The sequence below is a fragment of the Manis pentadactyla genome, chromosome 2 (genome assembly GCF_030020395.1).
Source record: "Manis pentadactyla isolate mManPen7 chromosome 2, mManPen7.hap1, whole genome shotgun sequence".
NCBI classification, from domain to species: domain Eukaryota; kingdom Metazoa; phylum Chordata; class Mammalia; order Pholidota; family Manidae; genus Manis; species Manis pentadactyla.
In genome coordinates, this window is record NC_080020.1 from 115,024,023 (window position 1) to 115,050,688 (window position 26,666).

General features: G+C 40.4%; 1 protein-coding gene across 2 annotated transcripts in view; it reads left to right on the plus strand.

Annotated features, from left to right (window-relative positions):
• The window catches only part of ADAMTS12 (ADAM metallopeptidase with thrombospondin type 1 motif 12), a 327,971-nt gene that overhangs the window by 222,792 nt on the left and 78,513 nt on the right, over positions 1-26,666 (plus strand). For both annotated transcript variants that reach the window (XM_057496003.1, XM_057495999.1), the window contains exons 12-14: positions 2,045-2,214; positions 11,151-11,284; positions 17,655-17,775. In XM_057496003.1, the coding sequence (XP_057351986.1) occupies positions 2,045-2,214; positions 11,151-11,284; positions 17,655-17,775 (425 nt within the window). The remainder of the gene's footprint in view (positions 1-2,044; positions 2,215-11,150; positions 11,285-17,654; positions 17,776-26,666) is intronic.

A 26,666-nucleotide genomic window follows, 5' to 3' on the forward strand; every position in this document is an offset into this window, starting at 1 on the left:
CTTTCTTCTCCTTTCTATTAATAAATATATTACTATGTTTATATGCATATATGTACATGTATATACATAATATATATTTAATGTCTTATTATATACTGAATATGTAACACATATTAAAACATAATGTGCTAATTATATATATTTAATAGCTATAGATATATATTTAATGAATAAATGTTATTATCTAGTAATATGAATATATATACACAATAAATTTTTCCTAAGGATTAATAGGTTAATACCTATCAAGAGTTTCACATAATACCCACTACATAAAGTTGTCATTAAATGGTAGACATTATAGTATTTATTATATCTTTCACCATTTACCACACATATAAGTGTACATTTGAAAAATTTGCATGAAATTATTTTCAAATCTTAACGTTTGATAAAAGTTGCTTTTTTAAAAATACAAGTGTTCTGTGACTTCAAAGTTCAAAACCAGGAATTATAGAGTACTTAATTTTTATATGAAATGTTATTTAACAGTATGTTTCATTTTGATAGGAAATGTGATTTGCATCTTAGAGATTAGGGAATATCGGTGGTTTGCTCTGAGACCTATGATCAGCACTGTGTATTCAGCCAGCATCAGTCCGTAGCCTCAGTAGGTTGGTCAGTGACCGGTGCTTATGAGAAAAGGGACATCCTTGTGGAAGAACTGAAGAATGATTTGCTAACTTAGTTTTAGGGGAAAACTTATCCTAATTCCTATCTTAGAAGCCACAGTTTGTTGTAGAATCTCCTCAGGTGAGTGATGTGTCTGATCTCATTAGCTGATTTGCTTAAGTTCATTGGGGACAATGACAATAGAAACACAGTCACAGAGGCAGTTTGTGATTCAGGTCACAGATTCAAGTCAGGGCATGGTCAACTGACCTTGAGATAAGTGGATGGCCTGGGAGCCTTCTCAAAGGAAAGTTTCTCCTCTGCTATGACAGCAATTCTACTATACTTCCTCCTCCTAATTGGGAGGTTGTTATGACCCTGAAGTATATTGCAAAAGAAATAAGATTGAGAATGGTTATTCTAAAATATTATTTATTTATTCACTCATTGAATGTTTATTAAGAGCCTTCTATATTGAAAGTACTACTCAGAGAGCATAGATGACAGAGCATGGATTAACTCATCAAAGAACTATTCTAGGGAGAGATAAGTAAAGGAAGTGCATATGATAGTAGGCAAAATTAAAGAGGAGAAAGAGATTACTTGTGGCAGGAATCCAGGAAGAATTCATGATAGAGCACTTATTTGATCTTTAAAGTATGAGTAATGAGTAGACATCAAGAGACTTAAGACAGGGGAAATCTATGCGGAGGCACACAGAAGAAACAATAAGTCAGCTGGTATCAATGGAAATGTGCACAGAGTGTGTATCACTTGCCAACATAAACTAAGCATTATGAGACCTTGAGAGCCCACTCAAGGGGCTGGACTTGATTCTGTATGCATTGGGTGGCATTAAAGGGTTTAAAACAAGAAGCTAAAGTAATTACAGTAATCATAAAAATTAACTAGATAATAGAGTGTACAGTAGATTGAGGAAAAGAGCTGGGCAGAAGGGCGTCAGGAATGGAGGTAAAGGTTGGACTAGTCTGGTGAGTGTGAATAAAGAAGAGGAAACAAACAGAAAGATACAACCAGTGACCAGGCAACAGACTGTGGATCAAAGGAAGACTTTGGAATCTGACCCCTTTTAACTTGCTAAACAGGAATTATAGAAGGAGCAGATTTTGGAGGAAAAATAATGTATACCTTTCCAGCATATATTTTGAGTTTGAAATGCCAGGAGGATATACAAGTAGAAAAAATACACAAACTATTTCAAAATAGGCAAATACACCCAGGATTCAATGTGCCTGGGCAACAATAACCAAACATGTAACAATTGCAGGAATTTATTTTAAAGGTAAGCTTTAAGGACAGAGCAGGACATGGTTTGGTAAGGAACAGAAATGGCCAGTTTCCAGGGGAGTTTTAAAGGAAAATGTTGGCCTTTAAGGAAACCAGAAAAACAGCTTGTCTGTTTCATTTGTAGACCAAAGTTTGGTGGGAAATACTGCACTGGAGAAAGAAAACGCTATCGCTTGTGCAATGTTCACCCCTGTCGCCCAGATGTACCAACATTTCGGCAGATGCAATGCAGTGAGTTTGACACTGTACCCTACAAGAATGAATTCCACCACTGGTTTCCAGTTTTTAATCCAGGTAAGGAGCTATAGCAGTATATTCTAGATGTAGGGCCACAGCCATGATCAGAGAGCCATTACCATAGGAGTTTGAATTCTGCTCTTTGGTTATATATCAAGGTATCTGTGTTGCCCTACAAAGTTCAACAAAAAGAGAATTGCACCATAAAGAGTTTTATATTTTAGAATGTGAGAACACGGACCTGGTTAAGTTGATCAGTACATGTTAAGGGCTGAATATATTCAACTCTGTGCTGAGCAATGTGGGAGATAAAAGAGAAGTTTATCAAATATGGTGGCTCACTTCAAAACAGCTGAGAAGGAGCTAAGCGGTACATGGACATGCAGGTGTTCAGTAACTAATTACTAATAGAAGTGCTTGTTGATGAGTGTATGAAACTGACTGTCATTTTGGCAGAAATTCAGAAGAGAAGGTCATTGTGTGTTTGGAGTAATTTCAAAGAAGACTTCCAAGGAAGCAGTTTATGATTCTTAAGCATGAATAATCTTTTCTACTGGAAGAAGGAAAAAGGAAGCATTCATAATAGAGTCAGCAGTTCCAACTGAGAGGAGAGTGGGCACAGGGAAGACAAGATGATAGGAAGGCCTTCATTAGAAATGACTGAAAGCCAGCTCTGGGGCCAGAAGTCAACATTTAATATGTACGGGATGGTATAAGAAGGGTGAAAAACAAAATCAAGCATCTAAAGTTTGCACATACCTGTGGGGATGACACATAACTGAGGTGGAGAATAGCACAGCAGCCCTGGCATTGCTTCTCCTAGATCAGCACCAGTTACACATTCTCTCCTAAAAATGAAGAATCATTAACCATTATCTATAGATTGGCATCAAGAAGTATCTGTGCTATTTGTTGTTATTTGATTTGGGAATGAAAGAGAAAAGATTTTCCTGAGCTAAGGAGATTTGAGACAAGGTAATGAAAAAGAATCAACCAAATTTTTCATGGTTTTCAAATTTCTGATATTCCAGTATGATGGGACACAGGAGGCATCAGACACAAATGAATAAAAATTATGTATTTGGACTGTTAGAAAAGTGATGTAATCAGTTGCTTTTGAACGAAAGGCTCTGTAATGTTTTGCCCAATTTGAGTCTCAAAAATACTCTGATGGCTGTCGGTTGTCATGGGCAGCATGTGCTCCTCGCCCCCCATTGTTTAACATCATCCATCGTCTGTGCATTAAATCATTTGGTTATTGGCGCAATTCAGCTTCCTGATCCAGGAGGCATCTGAATACAGGAGAACTCATGTATATACTCACGTTGACACTCTCACACACATAGATCTAGTGATGAAAGATATATCCAGTTGGTATTACCTATACCTATATTTTGGACATTCTCTATGTTGTTGCAATTATTTGGGTCAATAGTATGATAAACCTTGAGTGAGCAGCCTTCCAGAACTAACATAGCATGGCTGCCCCAGTTTTGTGACAAGTTCTTAGTAACTCCATCAAACTATCCTACTCAGTTGCTATTTGCTGTCTGCTAGTTGCTATTTGCCGGATGGGCATCCATTTGCAATACTGTGCAACCAGAAACCCCACAGGAAAAAAATATCAGATGCTACAGCCAATATAAGTCTGTTAACTGCCAGCTATGAGCTTGATTTCAAGATTTTCTATCTCGATAGTCTCTTCAGATCCCACTGATTTATTTTTAAACATTATATGCTTGTACTTACAAAATGTATGCTTAATAAAATCCTGATTTTATCTGCTTTCTTTGCAAGAAATCTTGTTTGAAATAAGAAAAATAATTCATCTGCTTAAAAGGTTTGAAAACTACTAATCAAGTTCAACTTCCTTTACAATATAGGGATTTTGATTACCAACACTCCTGACAAAAAAATTTTCCAAACTCCGCTGCATCACATTCATGTGGGCAGCAAAGTGAAGAGCTGTCATGAGCAGCTGCCTTTTCAGAGCCAGTATTTATATCAGCATGCCACTATACATTTTCTCACTTACCCCCTCCCCAACCTTTAAAGATGAAGAAACTTCATTTGAGAGAGGACATAAACTTATTCAGGGCTCCAGGAATGTATGCAATGGAGCTGGAATCAAAGCATAAGTCTGTTTGACTAAGAAGCTTCTCTATGTCTATATATATTTAAACTACCTTATACAGAGTCCCAGGGATTTCATTAGACTATGTTACTAGAAATGTGTTTCTATTCTCTACCTTCTTTTAGGAAATAACCAGAGCCTGACCTTGATGCTGTCACTTTTCTGGAATTGCTCTTCCTTTTTAAATTTTTTTCTTTCTCAGAACACCCAAATAACCCTTCATTTAGGAAATTTTTTAGCTGTTGCTTCTAAATATTTAAGCTCTGTTAATACATGATGCCAGTGAAGTTTCCAGCAAACGTGGAGGGTCTGACATGAGGTCAGACCACAGTCTGCTCCTCCTGGAATGGGCTCCTTCAGGAACATCTTTAAGGAATTCTTGCAGATTGGGATCCCTAGGAAACACTCCAGACAGACACTAGCATGCATGAAGGAAGAGGGACTGGGCAGGGGAGAAGCTGGGCTGCAATGCAGACTCAACAAAACCCAACCCCACGGGGGCTCTGCAGCTGGAATGGACCTGCAGAGTAGCCACAGTTGAGGTGGGGGAGCCAGTCCTTTATGCCCCACACAGAGCAGTTCTTTGCGGTGGGGGGGGGGGGGTCCCCAGAAGAGGGAGTGTCCTTGGGCAAGGGAGCTCTCTTAGGCCAAGCAAACCACGAAGGGCTAATGTTGGCCACCCTCCCAGCAGCTGGAGGGATAAGTCCTAGCACCTGGAGGGTCCTGGGTTGTATGCAAAGTATTTATTACAAGAATACTTGGGGTTTAGATAAAAACAGCCTTTGAAGAGAATGTAAGCATAGGTAGCAACCTGGAAGAACAACTAGCCAGAAGCTTCTCACTTCACAGATTAGGAAGCTGTGGCTTCAAGAGAAGTGATGTTTGGATGATGTTTGTGGACACTCCAAAGCCATTACAACCCTCCTATTCATTTAAACAAGGAAGCAACATTCTCTGCTTCTTGCAGAGAAACTCCTTCCCAACTGAAAATGAGAACAGCTTATATTAAACTTATATCAGTATTTGCACTGTGCCAGGCACTTCACAGCACTTTATATGCATTTCCCTGATTTTATCTCTATAAGGAAATTTACATTTTGGGCCCAATTCTTATGGATATGCTAATAGAGTTAGAGAATAAGTAACTTGCTCAAACTCAGACAATACAATAGAGCCAAAAGTTGGCCTTGATATTATCCACTAAACCAAAGACTGGGATAATCCCACTTCCTTAAGAATAATGCATTGAATTTTGAATTTCACCTACGATTTTTATATTTTTAAAAATAGATGAATTCATGATCAAGGAATTCTGGTAGCAGAAGAGTCTCAGCAACTCTTCCTATCAGGATGAGTGCTAACTTTATTCTAGTTAATCTAGCTTGCCTTTGAAAACCAATTTTTTCTAAACTTTTGAGAATTATGACAAGATTATTATATTCCTTAAACAATTTAAATTATAATTCTAAATTTAGTGTTATAGTTCCTAAATATCTTTACCACAAGTGAAATGGGTTTAGTTCATTTAAAAATGTTCTCTTCTATTTTCAGACCTTTCTGTGGTTACTGTAGTCATATTAATTTTGAATACCTTCTTATGCTTAACTAATACATATTTCAATATATTTGAAGATTACAGTGTTACCATATCTGAAAGTAGAAGAATACCATTTTGGACCAACTGATTTTTGGTTGGGTTTTTGGCCAGCACTTTTTATTTGTTTTTGTTTTTATTTTTCTCCCTCAAGGTTATCTGAGCCTAGTCATTAAAGAGAGATTCTGTTTAAGTTAAATATTCCTTGTTACAACCATATAACATTTTCAGCTATACCTTTAGCTTAAGGTTTCGTATTTCTTAAACTCTGGTAAGGAACCACAGACATGCACATCACAGATCCCTTCTATTCATGTATGTGTTCCATTGTCCTGTTGGACTTCATTTACAAAACACAAGTTCAAATATAAAATTAACAGTTTCAAGAGAGCAGTCAATCAAGTGTGAGGCCTTAGGTGACTCCACAGGGCTCATGCCTGTGGAGTCCTGCCTGTAAATGGATTTTAGAAACTGGATTTTTTTAAATGGTGAAACTCAAATTGCAATCTAGTCACAAAATGTAAAATGCATCAAAACTTTTCCTTGACCTAAGAAATAATTTTATTTCTCTTAGCAAGTTTTATTTTTTCCTTCTACTGATCACTTCTTAAGATCATTATCTGAAAATATTGAGCCATCCTGTTTGAGCAGAATTGAAAATGCAACCTTTGATTCCGTCAGTTCTTTTACTTACCTAAGCTTCCTTTGCAAGGCTTAATTGGACAGTGTGAGGCCAGAGTTCACTAGGAAATCAGCTTCAGAATTATCACTTAGCTGAATTATAAATGGATTTGAAAGGTAGAGAAAAAAAATCACATGACCCAGAGAAAAGGATGTGTCAGGGCAGGTGAATAAATCTGAGACAGTGAAAATGCTCAACTCTGTGGCTGCTATGGACTCAGTGAGGTTGAAAGCTGGGACAGGACAGACTCCCCGATACTCGGGATGACCACTGAGAACTAAGACCATCCATTTCTACCCTGCCTCCTGCAGAGTCCTGTGTCATAGGCCAATGTAATGACATACCCATAGCAGTGGGAAAAACACAAAGCCCAGAGGGGAGGACAGGGAGCAGGACTTCAGTTTCAGCCTCATAAACTGCTTAAATAGCCCTGAACCTTCAGTTCACAGTGGTGGCTTTCAAACATGGGTTCTCTCTGGCCTTGGGCACAACTGTGGGTCATGGGTTGTGCCCTCCTGTTTCAGCACAGTGAAAACTCTTGTGGGCAAGCTCTGGGAGAGTCATAGCAGTGGGTCTGTGTGCTGGTCTTGTAGCACAGATTATTTGCTAAATATTTTTAAGGCTCCCATGCAGTGTCAGCCTGTCTAACCCAGAAGGATGTACTAGTCCTGTATTGCAGAAGATAAAGGGAGGGCGTGAACTTAGGGTCTCTTTTCATGGAGAGGTGTCATAATTGTCACAGGGGAAAGAAGACCTTTCCAGTTTTCTTGTTTGAGGATGAAAACATTATTTTTGAAAGGAATATATGCTTTTTTTAAAAAAATGAAACTGTGTGTAATAGAATGAAATGCAAATGAATTCCTCTTATGCCACTACACCTACTCCTCATAGGCAACCATTGTTAATAGCAGGTTTTCATTTCCACACAAATAGAATCATACTTCATCAACTCTGCAATGGTTTAGATTCATCAGGGCATTACAGCATTCCTCTTAGTGACTGTGCAGCCTTCCATTATCTAAGTGCAACTTAATTGACTTGTTGGTTTCTTGTGGATAAACATTTAATTCCTGCCATGAACATCCCTGACTTTTCCCACTAAGGTCACAGTTCATTTTTGTAACTGAGTTGATCTCTCGGGATTGAGGGGATCCCTTTGCCACTTGGTCCAACAGTTTGTCCCTAACAGTGTTTGTTGATCACCGTCATGTCTGTTAATTAGTAAGCGTTAAGAGCTTTTCTAGGTGCAGTGTTCTGCTAGTATTTATTGGAAAAGGTTTATGGTAATAACCGCCACATTTAAACAACCACTCCATGCCAGGTACTCATTAGAGGCTTTAATATGCTACCCTCTACAGTCTTCTCTGTGCAGGCTAGAGACTGAGAAGGCCTCAGGCAGGATGGAAGAGTCAGAACTGAGATTTGAATCCCTACAGGTCTAATCCAAACCTTGTGTGAAGGAGAACCCCCATGTTCTGCTTATTTCTGCCTCTGCTGTGCCTCTGCGTCCTCACCAGCATGTGTCATGACTCATGACTCCTTCTCCCACTGTGCTAGCCAGTAGCAGCTGACCAATGCCCGGAAGATTTGAGTACCCTCGAGAACATTGCGTTTTGGTTGAGGAGCTTGTAAAATCCATAGTCTTGGAAGTGTAGAGCTGTGAGGACCTCACTCATCATTTTGCGAGCAAAACATTTTTGAACCAGATCCATAGTTGCAGTAAAGGCAAGTCATGGGACCATCTAGTGACTTAGCAAGATCTAGAATTCTTTATACTAAACTGACAGAGCAGTGATTGCTGAGAAAGTAGTAAAAAAAAATGTGAATTTAGGGCAGAATTGATTAGAAAAGGCTTAATGGAATAATCTGAAGCAGAAGAGGATATTTCAGGAAAGATTTGTGTGTGTGTATGTGTGATGGGGGGTAAAAGAATTGACCCAGTGCTACAAAATGTAGGTCTTTTGACTGCAATGCATGAAGATTGGAATGAGAGAAGCATAGCATGTTGGGGCAACTGCAAGGACCTTTAGAATTCATTAAGTTCGTGATGAGGAAGTAAAAAGAACCCCATAACAACTGTCACTTATCAAGCACTTACTGTACACCAGGCCACCAGGCTGAGTGTCTGATAGACAGTCTCTGTCTTAGTGCTCACAATTACCTGCTAGGTAGGTAGTACTATCCTCGATTTTTCAGATAAAGAAACTGAGTCACAGAAAGGTTAAGTAACTTTATCAAGCTAATATTAAACTTTCCAAGCTATAATTCTGACATCTGCTCTTTGTAGAAGTATATGGCTCTAGAGCCTGGTGATTCTCACTATATTTAAGCCCTATAAGAGAATATTAAAGTAGATTCCAGTTGGCATTCTACCAGCCTTGTTCCTCAGGTCTGATCTATGCATAAGTGCATTGCCTAATAATGCAATGAGGATTACTTCAAAGATCTCACCAAAAGCATTTGTTTTTGGTTAAAGAAAATTCTGTGCCTATAGATTAGGGGTTAGAAGCATGGGCTGTAGGCACAACCCCAGGTCTAGCTCTACCATTCACACTGAGGTCTTGAGAAATTTATGCCTAATCTCTCTGTGCCTAAATTTTCTCGTTTATTAAATGGGGGTAAAAAAGAACAAACACAATAGGGTGGTGTGATTGTTAAAATGAGGTAAGATAACCACTGCAAAGCACCATAAGATCTGGGAAATAACATTTGAATTATATATTAGCTACTGTTTATACAAGCAAAATTCCTTTTAACTTACCATATAAATAAGACTAGCAAAAGTTTCTGGATATTATCCTTCAGAGAGTGAGTCAAACAGCACAAGTCCAGGGGAGTAAAACTAAAGCAACCATTGGAACCTCACCACTCTGGAATTCAGCTCAATGCTTGCTACTGGATGGGGCTCCATTTATGCATCCCTGAAAGCAAGTGCCTTCTTAAATTCTGCACCCTAGGCATCTCTGGTCTTAGCCCTTCCCAGCAGACTGGAACAGATAGTTCCTTTAGAAAAAACTCGCAAATATTCAGGGCTCCTTTCTCTTTTTGCTTTAGGTGTCCAAATACAAAATCCCAAATCCAAATTCTAAAGCTCAAATCAAAGTCTAATGTAAAAGTATCTTCCCTGCCTCCATCCTACTTGACAGCCCAGGGTTCCCTGGAATCATTCCCAGGACTCAGCATACCTGGATGGATTTTCTCTTCTCTAGGAGAGCAGAATTGCTCCCAGGTGGCTCCTTCTAAGTACCTCTGCTGCAGTTCAGGCAGTGACAGAGCTGATCCTGCTTCCAGGAAGGAAGACTCACCATAATCCCAAGCTGTACCTTGTCCCTGAAGTCTTCTGGGCTTTTTCCATAGGCACTTTATGCAGTGATCTCTCCAACTCATTTGACTTAGTCATTTTCTCAGACAGCTTACCCAGTGCACCTAATGTAATATCAGCTGTTATTCTTTATTTGCTTTTACCTCTCTCCTTTAAGCCTTGAAGAGATGCATTTGACCTCTGTCTCAAGTTTCTCCAGAAATTCAGTATTTGAGCTTAGTTATATTAGTGTAAGTCTTACCCTTTCATTTCTTTACCACATGGGTCATTGCATCCTCGAGCAGCCATACCTAGAGTCACACATTCTGGCTTTGCACCTGGAGTCCATCCATGTGAGGTGGTGAATCCATGGCTTATGACTGACTCATCAAGCTCTCAGCTGGTCACACCACCAGGAAACTAACAGCTTTCCCTCAGTGAACAGATCCAGACAAGATCCCAAAAGGACATTTCAGAAGAAGACATTCTCAAGTTTTGCACTTAAGAAATGACATTCAAAAGAAAATCACTGTTTGAATTCTTATTTTAAGGCCACTTATGCTTTAAAAGTTATCCAACTTTCGGTTAACTCTGAACACCTATGATAGGTACATATTTTATTAAGTAAATCTTTAGACCAGTTCCTATGCTATAAATCACCCTATTTCATTCACGAGAGAGTAGAAAACTGAACCTTAGAATGAATTCAGTGTAGGACCCAACACAATGGGGTGGATCATTATGATAAGCAGGTTGGCTTCAGCTTTGGCAAAAACAAAAAACCCCAGATCCTTTGTTTCTCTGTGGTTGTAAATCTCTGTTTAAGGACTTCTTGGACTTGAGAATATTCACTGGGGGTGGGTTTATGGTAGAGGCAGTGGTCTTAGGAGTGAGCTGGCCCTGTGGGGAAGAACTGCCTGTCTCTCGGAGGCCTGCTTGGCTACATGCAGTGGGCAGGCATCATGTTTGTCTGCAGTCCTACATCACTGGTCGCTATTACCTGTTTTCTAGGGTAATCCCAGATACTCAGTGCCTTATTTTCACAAGCATAGTTCAATGTTGGATTGAAAAGTCTCATCACTTATAATCCAGGGCATAGCACTGTATAGCAATCTTCCCAATTTAATTTGTTGTAAAACTGTTTAGCTGTAAAATGAGCCTAAATTTTAGCATGTTCACAGAAAGGTAAAAGATGGGGAGTCATACATACAAAAGAATCCTGCAGGAAGGGTGCTGAGCTAAAAAAGCTAACTTGCAAACATCTGTCTCTTTTTCACTCCAGCACACCCTTGTGAGCTCTACTGCCGACCCATTGATGGCCAGTTTTCCGAGAAAATGCTGGACGCTGTCATTGATGGTACCCCTTGCTTTGAAGGCGGCAACAGCAGAAATGTCTGTATTAATGGCATATGTAAGGTATTGGGTATGTTTCCTTAATATACAACTTCATAAAATCATGATTTTATTAATTCAGGAAGTCACATGTTCTAACCTTTCTCTTTAATGGCTTCTTCATTTCTTGACTTGTTGATGAGCCCTGTGATACTATATTAGGTATGAAGCAGGGTCAAACTGAGGAAGGACCAAATTAAAGGGGGAATTATTTGGAAAAGGCAACCCAGATTATTTCAGTGGCAGTGAATTATTCATTGGTTACTTGTGAACAAAGTAGTTAAATTTGAGGAAAAAACTGAATTTAATACTAGTTTGTATAGTGTTTTCCACCAAGCATTTTAACATTTAATTCTCCATTGGTTACCAACATAATCTTCTTAGGAAGAGACATGGCATGTCAGGTAGTTATAAAACAGGTCTTCTGATTTCTAACTTTTCTACAATGACTCCATTAATCAACTACCAACATATAAACTATTTAGAACTGATTTGTTAACGCTTTTACATGTACAACCATCGAAGAATTCCTTCCCTTTGCTCACAGTCTGTTTTGCAAGGAACTGATGAACAAGTGTCATGATCCTACACCCAGGCATAAATCTGAGTTTAAATAGAAGGTGGTTTTAACCAATGAAAGAAACACCTAATAAGCTGTTAAAAATGTTTATTTACCTAAGAAAATGGTTAGGGCTCAGGCTTTAGAATATGAACTCCGTGTCGTTATTTAGTAGCTATATAACATTACACATCTTTCTAAGACTCAGTTTTCTTTCATAAAGTTGGAAGATACAATATATCTTCCTGGTTAGGGGTTGTCAAAAAAGGTTATATAAGGTGTTATGTGTCAGGCCCTTCACAGCCCCAGCACACAATAAACTCTTAATACATTTTGTTTTTGCAGATATTTATCATAATTTCTTTCCTCTGCACCAAATGCTGCCATGAAAATCTACTGCCCATAAGTGTTTGGCCCTGGGAAGATATTATTTATCACCTTGAAGTTGCCTTTTGACTTATTCCGGTAGTGACCAAAGCACAGGGAACAACATGATGATTCCCAGGAGTGATGAACTAACAAGTTAATCAGACTATAAGTTTGAAAGAGCTCAGGCAAAATTCTCGTTCAGACTCACTAATTACCATTGTTAACTACAAGGAGGCAAAACTAATTATTATATGTTAGGTTAGATCTGTTCCCCAGAGTGGGAAAAGGTTTATTTAGCTAATTTAGTCCATAGTAGCCCCATCACTGTCTTAAACAGTGGCTCTCAGGCCTGGCTGCCCATTAGAATCACCTGGAGAGTTGTAAAAACTAATGTCTGTGCTCTAACTCAAATGTATTAATTTAGAATCTCTGGTATTTGGGGACTGGGCATCAATACTTTAAAAATTGCCTGAGTGATTATCATATGCTGCTAGGACTGAGAATGTTAGTCACTGAGAAATAAATGTGATGTTAAAATTATCTTTTTGACCTAAATACCTTTGCATGCAAGGAGACAGTGTCCAGCTTGTGTCGGAGAAAACAGTTATTTTGAAGAAAACACAGGGGTTTGGGGTGTTTCCCTTGAAACCAATGAAGTAAGTTTAATAAAGTAAGACAGATTCTCTCAGCTTGTCTTCCTCTTTGTGGAAATCAGTTAAGGCCTTCTAAAAGATATAATTACCCATTTTCTGTCTATATCCCATTGAGCTAAGTTTTTAAGTTGAAAAATTATGTTAATTCAAATTTGCCTTAGTAGCTTAAATACAGTTTATCTTCCAAAGATCTAGGTTGTAGATATTTTCAGCTGTGTTAGTCTTTTTACTCATTTACCACAGTTTTTCAAAGGGAATTGAATATGTATTGAAATAAAAAGATAACACCATCAGAAAAAAATGTATACAGTGTCTAATCCATCTTCTTTGTGGATAAGAAAATGTTTGCTTATATCCATATAAATATTAAATTTCCTTATATCTATATATTTAGCTGTCCATTTTGAAATTATGATATCTGCCAACATTTGGCCTGTTAGATTTGCAGATTCTATCATCAGGGGATTATCAAGCATTGGCCAGAATTGACTTTGCTCTAGGAGGTAACTATCCCCATTTTTTTTTTTAACTTGTACTGAACTCCTAAGCTTGTTTCTGAAAAAGACAAATTTAAACTTTGACTTTTCAGGATATCTCCCATTTTCGATCACAAGTATGGCATGGAATAAGCTTTTAACTATAGGACCAGATATTCCTACCCTCCCCCCAGCTTTCTCAGCTCTGCAGGCTTACCTACTGACGTGGCCTGCCAACCTTCGACTGTCTCGCCCCCCATCTCCAGGTGGCCAGTTCTCTGCCTTACAATTCCTTCTCTCTTCCCTTTCCGCCCAGTCACCATTGCTTTGGCTTCATTTCCTTCCCAGACAACCTCTTAGCCTTCCTTCAACCTCTCATTCCAGGACATTGGTTCTGGCCAACCAACCATAACCCATCTTTGCTCATACTCAGCTTACCATTCACTTCTTAAAATAAAAATTCAACTTTGTGAACTGGTGCCCTTACAAAGTCAATGTCATCCATTCCAGCTGAGTCTTTAACCTTACCTGACAATCTTCCTACCCGTCCTAAGTTAGCAGTCTCTTTCATCTTCTCAGAAACTGTGTCAAACCTTCTTTGTTCTTGCATAAGGCCATTTTGGCTATGTTAGCAATTTGCTTAGCACCCTCAAAGCAATTTCTCTGAGCCAGATCTCTCTCCAGAATGCCAGATCCTATCTCTTGGCCCTCAGTGTTAAGGTGAGGAAAGCATTATTGCTACTGTCCCATTTATTAAGTGGCAATATCACTTACCTTTTATTTTCAGGAAAGCATAAGTCTGGCCTATCTTCATACTTGAAGTTTCATTGGTTGGGAGTTAATCTCTTCTGAGAACCAGGCATACTTCCAGTCTCTACCTTTGCCAGGGAACTGCAGGAAGAAAAGATGACATTCCATGTGCATTAGCTTGTGGTGCCTGTTAGTATTTCAGTTTTTAGCCACTTGAGAATTTACAAAGTAAAACAATGTTAACTCATAAGCAGAAACAGAGATCTTACTTATTCACTCACATAGGGCTGAAGGACTAATGAAAGACTGGGATCTGATTTCTGTAATAATCAAGAATGTATGTTCTGTGGTTCAAATGACAGGGTAAGAATTGATGCTATGCTTCTGGACAGGAAAGATAATAATCAGAATAAAAGGCAACCTACAGAATGGGAGAAAATATTTGCAAACTGTGTACATAATAAGGGGTTAATATCCAAAATGTATAAGAAACTCCTGCAATTCAACAGCAGAAAAACAAATAACCCAATTAAAAAATAAGCAGAGGACTTGAATAGATATTTTTGCAAAGAAGACATACAAATGGCCACTAGGTAGATGAAAAGGTATTCAGCATCATTAAACATCAGAGAAATCAAAATCAAATCCACAATGAGATATCACCTCCCACCTGTTAGGATGGCTATTCTCAAAAAAACAAAGGGTAAGTGTAGGCAAAGATATGGGGAAACTGGAACCCTTGTGCAGGCTTGGTGGGAATGTATGATGGGTGTATCCACTACAGAAAGCAGTATGGAGGGGCCTGAAAAAATTAAAAATAGAACTACCCTACGCTCCAGCAACCCCACTTCTAGGTATATAGCTGAAAAAATTGAAACGAGGATCTTGAGAGGTCTATTCTCCCACCATGTTCACTGCAGCATTATTTACAATAGCCAAGATATGCCAACACCCAAATGTCCATCAACATATGAATAAAGAAAATGTGGTATATACATACCATGGAATATTGTTTAGGTTTAAAAAAGTAGGAAATCCTGCCATTTGTGACAACATGAATGAGCCTGGAAAACATTACACTAACCCAAAGAAGTCAATCACAGAAGGACAGATGCTAGTTGATACCACTTATATGAGAATCTAAAATAGACTCATAAAAGCAGAGAATAGACTGGTGTTGCCAAGAGCTGAGGGGAAGGAACAATGAGAGCTGCTGTTCACTGGGTATAAAATTTCAGTCACCCAGGATGAATAAATTCTAGAGACCTGCCTATGACATTGTGCCTGTGGGTAAACAACACTGTACTGTGACTTAAAATGTGTTAAGAGTGTAGCTGTCATGTTAAGTGTTCTTACCAGATACACAAAAAGGGACACAAAGGAACTTTGGGAGGTAATGGATGTCTGTCAACTTATTGTGGAGATGATTTCTTAGGTGTTAAGGACTTTTTATAAAAACAAACTAATTAAATTGTATACATTAAATAGGTGCACTATTTTATATGTCACCTATGCATACAAATCTCAGTAATACTGTTTTTAAAGAAAAAAATAATGATATAATGAGAAATGAAAGTTCTTCCCTGTTTTTCCCCAAAAATGCTGCTTGTTGGGGTGGCTGCCCCCAAATTACAGCAGAGAAGTGCCATGCTGGAGTCACTGTCCACATTCAGTGGTGACAGCAGAGCCGCCTCTGATTCTGCTGAAGGCGGGAAGACAATACTGTGGGCCCTGTTGCCAAAGCATACGGCAGGGAAGAGTAAAGTGGTGCCTATTTCTCTTCCCCTGAGAGCCCTTACGTTTTGTGGCAACAAGGAGGAGCAGCTGGTGTCTTCCTAGGCCCTGTGTTATTACTTAAGTCAGTGTGATTGTGCTGCGGGCAGCTGTGGGAGCAGGGGAGTGACACTCTGCAAGAAGCCACTCAGCACTCTGTGGGCAGCACCCGGGGGACGTGTGTCTCCTTCCCCAGCCCCGCCCCTGGCCACACAGGCAGACATTTCTGGAGAAGAAAGACTGGCTCAAGGTATTTATTTTTCTGGCCGTCTTTCCTTTATTCTCCACATCTTTTATCCCCCTTTTGGCACAGATTTTCTAAAGCACTTTAAAATTGTTATGTCTCAGAATACCTTTCCCCAGATCATTCCAAATCAGTGAAGAAACAGAGGTCACTGGGCATATGCTTTGTAAAGGTCAGCTTATTAGAAGATGCTCAAGCTTGACCTAAGTTTATCACTTGTGAAGGTTTGGCATTTTTCTCATGACTATGAAAACACACATCCAAACAATTTATTTTCTTTCCTTTCTGATTAGCTTGATTAAAATCTTTTGAAATCGCTTAGCAGTTCATTTTTTTCCCAACTGGGTCAAGTAGCACAGACTTTGCACTGCAAGGAAATTAGAGATGGTTAACCTGAGGAATGGAGCTATTTTCTGTCAGTGGGCATTAATTCTCTGTCTAGTTGGTGAGGGAGGTGTATTTAAAGACCCAAGCTGTTCTTTCTTTCAGTTAATTTGAGGTGGCATTAAAACAAAGAAGGGAATTATCTTTGAAGGAGAGAAAAAACCTACCTGGGCACACTTCTTCCCAAACAGAAAATAAAAAACCTGGCGAATAGAATATGGTATGGTTTTCCCTCCTTTTTCCACTGAGGTGTGGTTAGGAGCATAGGCCATAGAAGAACACAAGCAGCACAGAACTTCAGTTGAAACTCACCTATTTCATGACCTCCATTCTAAATTTGTGATTCCTTGGTATCTGATGACCAAACGCCTAGAGATTAGTTGCTCTGCTTTTCCAGAATGGAAATTCTAGGACCGGAAAGACGTGGCCATGCTGATGGACCAAGGAGAGGAATGAGGGCCAAGGGAATGGTGGTGATTCAGGAGGACCAGTGGCAGAACACTGAGCAGGGCCAGGGCAGGGCAAGGGCAGGATGAGTGCTGGCTCAGAGAAGAAATGACCGGTTGCTCCTCTGCAGCTGAGGGCAGGGACATGGCTGAGCATGGTGCAGTGGGGGCTGTAGGAGCCTCCCAACCACCTGATGATGAGTCTGTGGGTCAGAGACCTCATCCCTCACGGGACTGGGGTAGTCTCAGCACTAAGCCAGGTTTTCTCCCATGGCTGCTGGTTCACCTGCTGTTCTCAGGCAGGAACCAGAGAGAATAACCAGAAGAATGTAAAGGGACTGAACAACCACACTGTAGGTGGGATAATCACATCATCCCTGGGAAATCTCAGTAGAGAGGAGAAAGCATGAGGTTGGCACACCTGAAAGGGATTTGCTGCTCCACCAACCCTGATTCCAAGACAATTCATTGTTAAAATTTTGGAACTGTGTCCAATTCTGCCTCTGACTCAGGGGAAATTGGAGACCCACTCAGTGTGTACCACTTGCCCCTCTAAGCAAGTATTTCCTTTACCATCAGTGGATACTTTGGTTATTCCTCTGGTTGCCACCAGGAAAAGCAAACATCAGTTCTTGTAGCTGCCCCCAACCCCGACCTCATCAAGAGCAAAAAGGGGATGCTCCAAAGCAGGTGTGGCGTCCCCTGCCTGGATCGCTCACCCTCACCTCTCTCTCCCACAGGCGGTTGGCTGTGACTATGAGATTGATTCCAGTGCCACAGAGGATCGCTGTGGTGTGTGCCTGGGGGACGGCTCTGCCTGCCAGACTGTGAAGAAAATGTTTAAACAGAAAGAAGGATCTGGTAACAAACAAATAAATGATTGGAGTGGTAGGGGACTGAGAATGGAAGGGAAAATTGATTGCTCTGTTTTTTAAAGCAGATTGTGACTTTCAAGTAATTCAAAATAGGTATAGCCTTCAGTACAAAGGAACGAGGGTGCCTTGGCAGTTTGGGAACTGGGTTGATTGCTGAGCAATTACAGATACACTAGAGATCTAAGATGGCCTTGTGGCCCAGGTATAAGGGTGGAGAGGGAGTGGAGAGGCTCCAGGGCTGAAGGCCAGTGTCACAGGAGCAGACCCAGAGCTGGGGGAGAGAAGATGTTAAAACCTGGCTGAGAAGGATGCAGACACAGGACAGGTTCTGTAAGTGAGAGCAGAGATGCCAACAGTGGCTTGAAGATAGGAGAAAGTGCACCTTCAGGACCAAGAGAGAGGCAAGGCGGGCTAACCAGCTCACCCTTCCCAATCTGTGCTGGAAGGGGCTTCTCCCAGGAGTGCCACAGGCTCTCCAGGTGCTGCTTCCTAACATCCCCTCCTTTCCCACACTCTTCCTACCCCAGGAGGACCTTTCAGGAAGTCTCTCTGTGCAGCTTTGGGTAATGATAACCTTGGGGAGCGGAGAGCCCACGCCAGCCCTGAATTGGGTGTGACCCCTGTGAGCTTGGCTTCAGGGACACAGGGCTTGTGGTCCCTTGGCACCAGTGATGATTTGGAGTCGGAGGGGTCTTGGGAGGAGGCAAAGTTAGGGGATGATGGAGACAATTCAGTATCTTAGTTTAGATTCCCCCTTGAATACCACGTAACAATAATTCAGGTACAAAGGCTATTTTGGGGTAGGAGGATCCTGGGAAACATGGATAGGGTATTGAGGAAGTGAAACAGGCAGAGGAAAGCAGCCAAGAAAGGGAATGTCACTAGCCAGTTACCATTACATGCAAGCCGGTGTAGAAGTTGTCCGCCAAGTTTTCCCACCTGAGGGGTGAAGAGACTGGGACAGTACATATCACCTCCCACCAGTCATTGCTTAAGACTACTTTGGGGAGGTGGGGGATCAGGTTGTTCTTTGTCTGGACCCCAAAAAGATGTAAGTGCTTTAGTTCTGGGTTCTTAGCTCTGCTCTGGTTCCTGGGACTAAGGAAAAGGGACCAGAAGCATCTCGAACCCCCATTCACCCCCACCCCCACCTCAGAAATCTCAGGACTTCAGACCACATGCCCACCCCTGAGCACTGGCATTCCCAGTGCCTCTGTGTTTTCAGTTATTTTCCTGTTTGCTACCCAGGGGCTTCTGATTCCTCTGGGCACCCAGGGAGTGGTGTCAACTTTAGACCATTCATGCCCTGACAGATTCTTCAAAGCCCTCTGCTACCACCACCCTCAGCAGAGTGGAGAAATCCAACCAGTTCTCCCTCTAGACTCTGCAGCACCTAGTAAGTGGTCTGCGTTCTATATACCCACTGGACACCCGCCAGATCCCACCTTTGCTTCATGCCTAATAGAGCTAGATATGTCATAAAGACCCTGGCCGCCACCACCCCACCATGGGAATGAGGCCAAGAAGCAATGCAAAACTTTGTGAAATGGAATTAGATTGCACTGAGCAGATCAATTAGTATGGAAGCCAAAGTCAAAAGAGGGAACTAATGGCCTCTCCTTGCAGACACCCGGTGCTCATTGGTTTCTGTACTTATTTGCACGCTGTCTTGTATTTCTACCTTACATTGGATTATTTTTCTCTAAGGTGATTATAAACTGAGGGCTGAATTGTCTTTTAGGATTTGTCTCCACCTTGCCCAGCCCAAAACTGGCAAACATAGACTGTATATACAGCAGGTGTTCAACAAGCACTTGTATAGATTTAAGTGACAAAAAGTTTTTGTTAAGGTTGACTCCATATTCCTTGGACAATGAAGGAGACCAAATCATTACCAGTTCTGTAGTTACATGGATGGAGTATCTGAGTCAGATATTTTTTCTCCTTGATGTCCTGCCTGTGATTTAGCTATACTATTGTTAACTCTTGTCTAACTTGAATATTGTTAGAATACTGTAATTGCAATACTGTAAGCCCAATATTGTAGTGCTGGACTTTGGTCACTTGCTGATTCTGGACCAAAGACATAAATGTCAGGCTCCTTCCCCTGGTATGCATGTCCTAAAGTGTTCTTTTCTCCTCCAAGAACTGTGGTTTCTTTGGTGGGGGGCAGTGACTGACTCAAGGAGTCCACACTGTAACTCCATCTCCCTGATCAGAAGGGCATCCCGTTTGCCCTCAAGAATCTGTGACATGTGGTGAGGCCACAGGAGGATTATTCCCAGAACAAGTATGATTTTATAGGCAGCTACCTGGGAGCTGGATTGTTTGGATATAGCTCTGCTATTCCAGAATGTCTGCATCAGATCTCAGAGCCTTATCATCACTATTCATAACCATGACCTTGAAAGGAAACCCCATTTCTCCTTTCAGAGGGAAGTAAGCCATCATCAGGCAACACCAAAAAATAATGAATGTGTGCAACAGGTGCAACTAGCACTTGTGGCAAAACAATCTCTGTGACTACAAAATACCAGTAATAGGTGGTCAGTCACCCAGAAGAACTAAAAAATCCTTCAAACCTTGCATGCCAAACTACTCCATGGCTTCTGCCTGTGTTATTTTCCTCTCCTACTTTACTTAGGGTGATGGCTTTCCCTTAACAGAGTTGGGTAAAACAGAAGTGTAGGTGGGCAATTCTGCCCTGGAGATGCCCATGGTGTTCAGACCAACTCCTCTTTCTCTCTGGCTGCTGCTGCCTTTGGCTATGGAGACATAAAATATTAACCAAGTCCTTTTTCAGGGTGTGTGTGTGTGTGTGTGTGTGTGTGTGTGTGTGTGTATGCTTCTAAGAAAGAAAGAAAGGATGTGAAATTAAAGTAGGCTGGGCAACAAGAGACCAGGTCCTGATCTGGATGTTGGGGAAGTCTTCCCTTTGGACCTCCATTTATGAGGCCTCTTCCAATCCTGTATGGTATGCTTTGTCTTCCTGCCCCTAACCTCAGGGCTAATCTTATGTTTGTTGATATCAAAGTGCTGAAGTTGAGCAGAATTTCCAGGAGAAGGCACCTTTATCTGTGGCCTCCTTGGGATGTACCAACAACTAAGGTCCTATCTTTCTCTATTTAATGGATTTGATGTCACACATCAGATGGTGGCATTAATTGTGCCCTTTAGTTAGTACTACACTTGGGGAACATAAGGCCCTCTGTAATAGCCTCCATTTCCTCTCTTAGAGAAAGAGAAAAGAACTGGCCTCTAGGTGTGGTACCATGGTTTCTGTGATTTGAAGTGTCTGGAATTAGAAGGACTTAGACCCAGAGTACAGTGTATTATGTACAGACATCTGGATCTGCCCAGTTTGCTTGTTCATTCATTCATTCATTCTACTACTAGAGAAACATTAATTGAACATTAATTGAGTACCTGTTGTGCTGTGCATGAGATAGAATAGTGAATAAGACAGTGCCTTTTCTTACTGCCTTCTCTGCCATGCACCACCCAGGTAGCAGGTGCAGGGCCCCAATCTGACACTAGGCCTTTAGGCTGAACTTAAATAGGGAAACCAGTTCAGAAGGAAGTTGGCAAATCATTAAGCTTTGTTCTTCCAAAGACACGCTGGGCCTTACCCTTCATTGCAAACTCTTGTAACCCATTCAGTTCTCGGCCTTGGCTTCTTTCCTGTTGCCTAATCTCCAGGATTCTGCTTCTCACCTATGTTTCTCAGGTCTAAATATGAAGACCTGACAGTTTTTAGCCTCTTGGATTTAATCAATTGACTTCCTAAAGCTACCACTGTGGACCTGTCTGGCTTTGGCTGGCTTCTCTAGACTTTAGCAGTGCCAAACCAGTGACTACTAAGCCAGCTCCTGGGCTTGCTCATACGGGCTGCTTTGCCCTGTTGCTAGGAACAGGGAACCACATTCTCCAAGAGTCCTGGAACTTTCATCCAGCTAATTGTGTCACTTGACTCAAGTGTCTAAACCACCAGCCTTGATCCCTACCTTCTTTAATCAGAAGCAGAATATGCTCAGACTTCCACTTAAAAATCCTTTTAATGGAACTAGAACAGTTACCATACAAAATTCACCTTGAATAATATATAATTACATTTGCATATCTATTTAGATTTGATGTACATAATGGAGTTACTGTAACAGCACAGTATCTAATTCAGTTTCCTCTCTCTTTCCTCTGGTATACCTCTCAATTTCATTTTCACAATTAAACATGTTAAAGAGAATCAGTCTAGAAAGCAGAGGAAGGATACTTGTGCTGTAAGCACTTGCTGCCAATATCCATATGAAATTCCTGGAATAGAATAAAAGGAGCAACTGCCTGGAATTATGTGTACCTGACTACCTGGATACCCATCGACTTATTGACCTTGTGCATTTATGTGCTTAGTTCTTCCAGCTGTTACTCCCTAGTCTCTGCCACTGAACTTTCTGGTCAGATTAAATTCACACAAGAGTTAGGAATTGACAACAATTATAATTTATGTTAAAATTGTTGTCTTAATCCCATAATGAGGCATATCTGGACTTTTTCTTAGGGCCTCTGAGGCTCTGTGACAAACTGAAGAAGATCATGAATGCACAGAAACCATCAAGACACACTTCACAACACAGGTTGGAGGCTGTGGCAGCAAAGCATGTGTAAGGTTGATACAGGTCTGGGCAGTGGAAAAAGAAGAGATGCTTTTAGGGGGAAATGATGTGGCTTCATGACTCAAAGTTGCTCCGATGCTATTCCATCAGTTTGTTTGCTGTTGAATTAGAAGAGAATCAGAGATCGTCTATGATTTTAGGTGAATGACATGAGGAGGTCAGTGTCATAGAAAGACTAGTTTGCAGCAGCATACAGAATTGCCTGGGATACGAGAGCCCAATGCTTTGAGCCAAAATATTAACCCAGGTTTAGGAGATGAGGACCTGAACTAAGGAAGGTCACATAAAGAGGGTGAGATTATAAGGAAACATTTCAGAGAAAGAATCTGAGGCAGAAAGTAGTGCATAATGGTAAGAGGGGACATGGTTTTCTTGAAACCAGAATGCTGCCTTACTTGGAGACTGTCCTGTATCATGTTTTCCAGGGAATGGCAAGTTGAAAGGGATGGAAAGAAGAGGAGAGTGACCAGGCACTATGTGAGAGCTTTCATAACAGGAGACTGAAAAAATCTCCAGGGTTCAGGGCTGCTACCCTTTGTTTAACCCTTTAGGGTCAGAAAGCCCTTGTTCATGTCTGTGCCCTCTTCTACACTTCCTTTCCACTGCTTCTAGCAAGAGGATAGTGGTTGCTCACAGTGTGTTCCAAGATTCTGGTGCCCTTATACAACCCGCTTTTGAAATAGGTAAAGCTAAAACTAAATCTAGGACAAGGCAGTCCAGCTTCTTAAAAGATCTGCTAGATGTGTTTATATGTATGTCATTCTTCCTCTCTGATTTGTGAGCAGGGCACATGCAGGTTTGCATCTGAACCAGACACTGGTGTGTGACTGCTGTCAAACCAACCTCGGGAGATAGATTGACCTTTCCCAGGAGCCTTCTCACATAAACCCTGAGATTTTGGCCTGAAATGAGGAATGTGTTGCCTGCCACACAAATCTTTAAAATTGACAACACAAATGTTTAAAAAGATGAGCTGGTAGTTGTAGATAAATTGTTGGAGGTTAATAGTATGACCTTGTTATGAGCACACTTTTACTAGACGTGACAGACTGGAAACAAGACATGCCAGTGAGTAAATCCCTTTTGGAAAACAACCACAAATAGGTGGGTGGGATGTGCATTAGCACCAATAACCCACTTATCTCATGATGATGTCTTCAGAGGTGAGGCCAGTCTTCTGCCCCATCCTCAAAGGCCTTTAGTATTCTTTCAGCACAAGTTACTCAAGACTCAGTGATGGGATGGTCTCCAAGTGGTCTCCCTGGGCCCAGAGATTCCTTTTCTAGGGTCCAGATTACGTTTTCCCACTTACCCCAATATCAGTGCAAATGGCTAATGTTCACTGGGAAAGAGAGGAGATAAGTGATTTACTGAATGAATATATTTATTATTCTTAATACTTCGGAGATATTCTTACCAACCCAGAAAACCTTCCCTTGACATAGAATAAATGTCCCAGTAATCTTCTACTCCTACAACTTTTTTAATATGATTCTTATTTCTGTAAACAAGACTCATGAGAAGGAACTATCCAGGGAGATTTTTTTTTCATCTCTCTTCTACCAACCACATACTTTCATTAAAAACATTGTATCAGGGGTTGGTTAACAAACTCTGATTATAGGTGCATGTATTTTCTACCTAGCTGTATGACATGGCTTAGGTTTCTTCCTCTCTTAGGAAATCAGATTATCCATTTTATAGATAAAGAAGTTGGTAACCATTCCCTTGCATCTAGATGCCCATTAACAGTGGATTGGTTAAATAAATGTGTTTGTGTTGTTTTTGCAGTTATTGAAATGATCAAAAAGTAGATATAAGATATATAAGGTATATTAAATGTAAAAAGTAATAGAATAGTTTATATAGTATTGTCCTTTTTTTTTAAACAAGTGTATGTGTGCTTATATATGCAAAGAAAGATTTTGAAAGAGTCTCCAAGGTGCTATTAACTGCAGTTATCTTTAGGGCATAGGACTGGGGTGGAGGGAAATGGAAACTTTTGCTTTTCATTTTATACTCCTCTCTATTTGTGTGACTTTAGTCATGTGCCGAGGAGTCTGCTGGATGTGTTATCATGGTCCTTTATAACTCTAAATCCCCATAATTTTGTCCATTGACTCCCTCCTAGTTATTCTTTTGTGAATATGTATTACAAATATGTATTACTTTTGCTCATGGCTAAGTCTGCCTCAATTTACCTCTTCTGTCTACAACCTGTTCAAACTGGCACTTATATTCACTGAAGCTTTTATTGGGAATTTGATGTACTTCTGTTTTCAACTTAGCAGAATCTGCCCATGATAAATATTTCTAATTTTGGATTTTTCTCTCTTAAGTGGAATATGAAAAGCAAACTCTTGTTTTTTCCTGATCTAGTTCTCATTATTTTGCTTTCGGTTTGTTTGTAAAGAAGAGAATAAGGTGGTCACAACAATATTTAATGGCAGCTGATTTTCTTGCTTGAGTTCTGAGTATCTCAGAAAATAGCTGCAGGTAGCTACACTCCAAAGGCATTTAAAAATTATGTAAAATAAATATTTTCCCTGAGCTAGTTATAAATTAGTAGTTTTAATCAGCTGTCTAGGAGAAGTGTGTGAGGACCACTTGATTAAATGGAATTTAACTTCCCACTTACCCCAATATCAGTGCAAACGGCTAATGTTCACTGGGAAAGAGAGGAGATAAGTGATTTCCTGAATGAATATATTTATTATTCTTAATACTTTAGAGATTTTTTTAACCAAGTACTATAAAACTCACATTTTGGTTCATCTGGATGGAAACTGCCAGTTTGAAAAAATGGGGCTGAGGCTGTGGCTGCACCCAGCTTCTGAGCAAGCCATTCTGCTGGCCGGCCCTAGGTTTCAGCTCCCAGGAGGGAGTAACTTTAGCATCTGAGGGAGAAGGAGCAGTCAGGGTACTTCATCGTGATAGAAATGAGAGTCTGCTTGTCAGGCTAAAAAACCTATTGTATCTCCAGTGGAAAGACCAGGATGATAAGGACTTAAGAACAAGTTTTCTATGAAAACCTTAAAGAAACAAAGAATGTTTAGCTTACAAAAAGGGCAAAATTATCAAATATCAGAGCTAGGAGGGCATCAGACATCATCTTATTCAAGCCGTTCCTTATACAGATGTCATTCAAAGTTAAAATAAATTGATGAAGTTAAATGAGCTCATTCGTGAAAGTGCAGAAACTAGACCTCAAGTATCCTGACTCCCATGCCCCAGTACTTTCACAATGCCAACCCCAAGTCCACGTTCTGTCCCATCTAGCACATTTGTGAGGTGATGGTTCTTGGAAGACATAGATGAATGCAGGAAGTGCTTAGGGTGGAGTCTGGCAAAGGGAGGAAACTATTATGTGCGAATTCCTTTCCTCCCTAGTATGGCTGCTATTGTCACAACCAGTAAACAAAGATAAAACTGTACCACGAGCTGATCATCTTTAGTTTTTTTAACTGAAGTATGGTTGATATATAATATTGTATTAGTTTCAGGAGTACAACCGGGATTTGACAGTTATATATGTTGTGAAATGCCCACCACAGTGTTTTTATCATCTTTAAATGGATGTCCTTTATGCTTTTTCAAAGGTTGGATTGGACCACATGAGAATAAGATGAGATAGTATTTCAGCTAGACATAAGAAAAAATAAGGAAAAAACCCTTTGTAATGACTAGAGTTGTCCAACAATATAAAAAGCTGTGCCCAGAGCTGAGTTTCTCATCACAAGCTATATTCAAGAGCACCAGGTGGCAATCAATCCAAGATTCGCTCCAGGAGTCTCTTAATGAATTTAAGCTATAATTAAATCATTTCCAAGAATCTATCTTTAACTTGCAGACAATGAGGATGAGCAAAAGGATGTATCCAATGTACAGTTTAGGAAGATTAATCTGAGAGTGGCAACAAATGGGAGATTGGAAATACTAAAGGAAAGCTAGCTAGGGGCTGTAAAATTTTGAACTATCATTAAAGCCACAGAAAAATAAATGCTGGATCAACCACAAAAGCTTCAGAGTCCAATCTGTATTTTTTTCACTTCTCATGAAACTATTTGTAAACAGGCAAATTCTGAGAATTCTACTCCTCCCAGGATCTCTAAAAGTTCCCCCAAGTTAGTACACCTGCCAATCCCAGTGACCACACAGGAGGGAGGCAAGGTCCATAAATGACGTGAATGTTTGGAAACAGGATGAG